Source organism: Trachypithecus francoisi, unplaced genomic scaffold (genome assembly GCF_009764315.1).
Source record: "Trachypithecus francoisi isolate TF-2019V2 unplaced genomic scaffold, Tfra_2.0 Lachesis_group17, whole genome shotgun sequence".
Lineage (NCBI taxonomy): Eukaryota > Metazoa > Chordata > Mammalia > Primates > Cercopithecidae > Trachypithecus > Trachypithecus francoisi.
The window spans coordinates 29,949,168-29,952,674 of NW_022681462.1; the positions used below are offsets into that span (position 1 = coordinate 29,949,168).

The 3,507-nt window shown below is 41.5% G+C and overlaps 1 protein-coding gene across 1 annotated transcript; it reads right to left on the bottom strand.

The window, feature by feature from the left end:
* Positions 1-585: 585 nt before the first annotated feature.
* LOC117062094 (lithostathine-1-beta) lies at positions 586-3,254 on the bottom strand. Its single transcript, XM_033175256.1, has 5 exons — positions 3,142-3,254; positions 2,408-2,526; positions 1,963-2,100; positions 1,046-1,157; positions 586-838 (listed from the first exon to the last, which is right to left on the bottom strand). The coding sequence occupies exons 1-5, from the start codon at positions 3,203-3,205 to the stop codon at positions 771-773; spliced, it is 501 nt and encodes a 166-aa protein (XP_033031147.1). The 5' UTR covers positions 3,206-3,254; the 3' UTR covers positions 586-770.
* Positions 3,255-3,507: the final 253 nt, after the last annotated feature.

Consider the following 3,507-nt stretch of genomic DNA (forward strand, 5'->3'; position numbering starts at 1 on the left):
AATTAATTTGTGAAAGTACTAAGAGTAATATTTCAGAATTTGACTTTATTGAGAGTTAGGATATTTAAAGAGACAATTAAGTATGCCTGTATATTTAATTTACATAATTGATCATTTACTTATTCATTCATCCAAGGAGCAGCATTTAACAAACTTTGCAGGCTGGCCTCCAAAAATGTACCACTAATGCACTCAGGACTGTAGACCTGACAATTCTCCTTAATTTATCACTTCAGTCCTGACTTCAAATTGCATAACTGAGAACAGATGTATTCTCCTCAGACTCCAACTATGCGAATTCTTCTGGAATATCAAATACTCCAGTCAGACTGGATCAACAATTTAATTATTTGTGTAACTCACACTAGGTTCATGCTAACATGTGTTGCGGATAAAATCTTCATCTTTTTATCTTGTCATAAACAAGGCCACCACATGTTCATAAGCCTGGCATACATAAAATGTGAGTGGGGTTGTAACAGGCGGAGGGGCCAGGGCAAGCTCTGGAGTGTGACAATCATTCCCACCCCAACCACCCAAGCATGGGCTGTAGAAAGAGCAAATGCAGAAGACAGAACAATGGAGAAAAATATGTTTGTTTTTATTTTTCAGGGCTCTAAAGACTGGGACAGGTAAAGGTACTGAAGATGAGCAATGCAAACTCATTAGGAAGGAGATGGTCTGAACTGAGTTGGAGAAATAGTCTAGTTTAATTTTTGACTTCGTAGTAATTGCAGGAGTGGTTCTAGACATCCATTTTTCAGCTGCCTCTAGTTTTTGAACTTGCAAACAAAGGAGAACTTCTTCTCACAAGATTCATCCTTCCATTTCTTGAATCCTATAGTACAATGAGAAGAGTCAGACAGAGAGGATCAGAAGGAAGTTAGCCCCTCCTCTTCCTAGGACTCAGAACAAAAAACAAGAGGAAATATTCCTTTATTTTCCAGATAAGAAGCTCACCTTTCCTCTATCCCAGTTCCCATGTTCATCCCCAGAGAAAAGCAGGAGGAAATGGCAACAGGTGGATAGATTGTCTGCCTCTCACCTGAGCATGAAGTCAGGCTTGCACAGTAGCCAGCATTAGCACTGCTTGGGGCTCCAAAGTCCCAGGATTTGTAGGAGACCAGGGACCCACTGCTCCAGTGCCAGCGGCGGTTCTAGGTAGAGAAGAGCCAGAACAGGGGCCATGGTCACTCAAAAATCAATAGAATAACCAGGCCTGTGTGCACACTCAGAAACAGGCCAAGATATAGCGGAAAGAATAATCGTTGTTGTCACCATGAACATCGTATTATTTCCTCTGCTTTTGCTCCTTCTCTGGAATGTCCAAATTCCTCCTCCTCTTCTAGCATATAATAAGTGTTCAGAGTTTGATACAGAGACCCATAAAAGCCCATTATAGAGAGTGGTTCCTGATTTTTTTCCTGAAGCTCAGAACTCTCATATCCAACATAACATTGGCTATAGAGTAGTTGTTGATATATTATTTAGTTTAACACTATAAGTGTTATAAGTTTAACACTATAAGTGTTATATATTATTTAGTATAACACTTATAGTGAAGAACTACTGTACAGTTTTATACATTTGTATAAAATGTATAACAAACGTCAGCAGTAGATTCTCCCCCACTACTCTTTTCCTATACAGTCTACAGAGGGACCTCTTCCAAGACAGACAATAGCAAAATAGGGAGGAAGTTGTACATAAAGATGCATTTCTAGAAGTTGACACAATGACTGTGCACATGAATTCCCAGGAGCCCAGAAAATTCAGCCTCAGCTCATGTCTCTAACTACCTACACTGAACTTCACAACTCATACATTATACGATCTATAAAGAGGTTTCTTTTATTTAAAAAAACAAAAAGATAAAAGTTGGCGCTTGAGGTGCCAGACCTTAAACGTCCCTCTTACGTCTCAAAAATGTTTATAAGGAGATAGAAGAGGCTGCAGACTGACCTTTTTGGGGTCATGGAGGCCAATCCAGACATTGCTGTCATCAGTGCTACTCTCCTTAATCAGTGAGGCCACGAAGGCACCCTCCGCCTGAGTGAGCACAGATACCAGGTTGCCTGAATTCATGTTCTGGCAGTAGAGCTGTAGGTGAAGAAAATGGAGCACTCAGTGGAGGAGGAAGGTGTGAAGGATCTACTGAGACCTTCCAGAGGATGTAACAGAAAAAGGACAGCACAGAAATGTCCCTGATGATGCTGGCACTGACCACCAGTATCTCTGTGCTGGGAATGTGTTAAATAATGTGATAAAGTAGATTGGGAAGTTTTGGATCAGTGGTGGAATAAGGAAGGGATCAATCTTATCTCATTGCAGCCACAGAACACACTGCAAATTAGGAGCTGCCACTACCTTCATGAGCCTCCCTTTCCCTGCTGCCGTCCTCACTCACATCTGCATCAACCCAGGTCTCAGGGTCTTCATTAAAGTAGTAGCAGTAGGAGCGATAGGCATTGGTACCTTCTGGGCAGCTGATTCGGGGATTAGGCAGCTCTGTCTGAGTTTCCTGGCCTGGGGAAAAAAGAGATAATTAAGAAAGACTCTCAGGGGAAGGAAAAGGCTGGAAGGTGAATTAGGGACTTCTCAGTTTCCTTTATAAGAACATACTGATACAGTGTGTACTGGAATGACTCCTCACCTCTGCCCCCTGCATCCTATCTCTTTTTTTTTTTACTAGTTTCCTCTGCTCAAGACAAGAGCTCGCAATGAATAGGCTAAAGAAATGTGTCCTCATTTTCCCTTTTATTTCTGAGGCTCAGGCTTCTGCCTTTAAAGACCCAGTCTTCCACCTTTCTCAAGTTTCTCTTGATTTCCCTGCACATTTTGCCTTAGCTCTCCATCCTATCAATGACTACATAAAAACATCCAACTGCCATCACATATAGATTCAATCAGATAAACTCAACCACAATGGTCACCTATAAGTAGTCCTATTAAATTCTGTCTCAAACTCATGAATGAAATGAGGGTGTTTTTGAATGGGATGAGATCAGCCATAATGATCACTGAACAACATAAAACAACCCCGATGTTGGCTCTGCTTTTTTTCAAGTGAACCCTATACATGAAGATGGAGGGAAGACTTCAGAGCTGGGGTTGTAGGAGGTCTGGGGGAAAAAATCTCACCTTGGCTCAGAGACAGGAACATCAGGCAGGAGATCAGCATGAAGTGTGAGTTGGTCTGAGCCATGCTGAGCAGCAGTGAATCTCTTGTTTAAGGAGCAAATCAGCAATCTTTGTAGGAGAACACAGGGAAGAGGGTTTGAAGAAGAGAGCAGAGTCCCTATTATCTTTCTAACATCCTCTCCTCTTGAAATTCCTGTGACCAGGAAGGTCCACTGAGATAGCTACACTCCCAGATATTTCTCTTTTGGTTTGGGGATAACAGAGGCCAAATTACCCAAAATCAGCTTTGGTTTTGCTTAAGCTTCATTACTACTGGGATCTTTTATTCAGAAAATCACCCTGTATCTACCTCAAAATGAAGAGAAA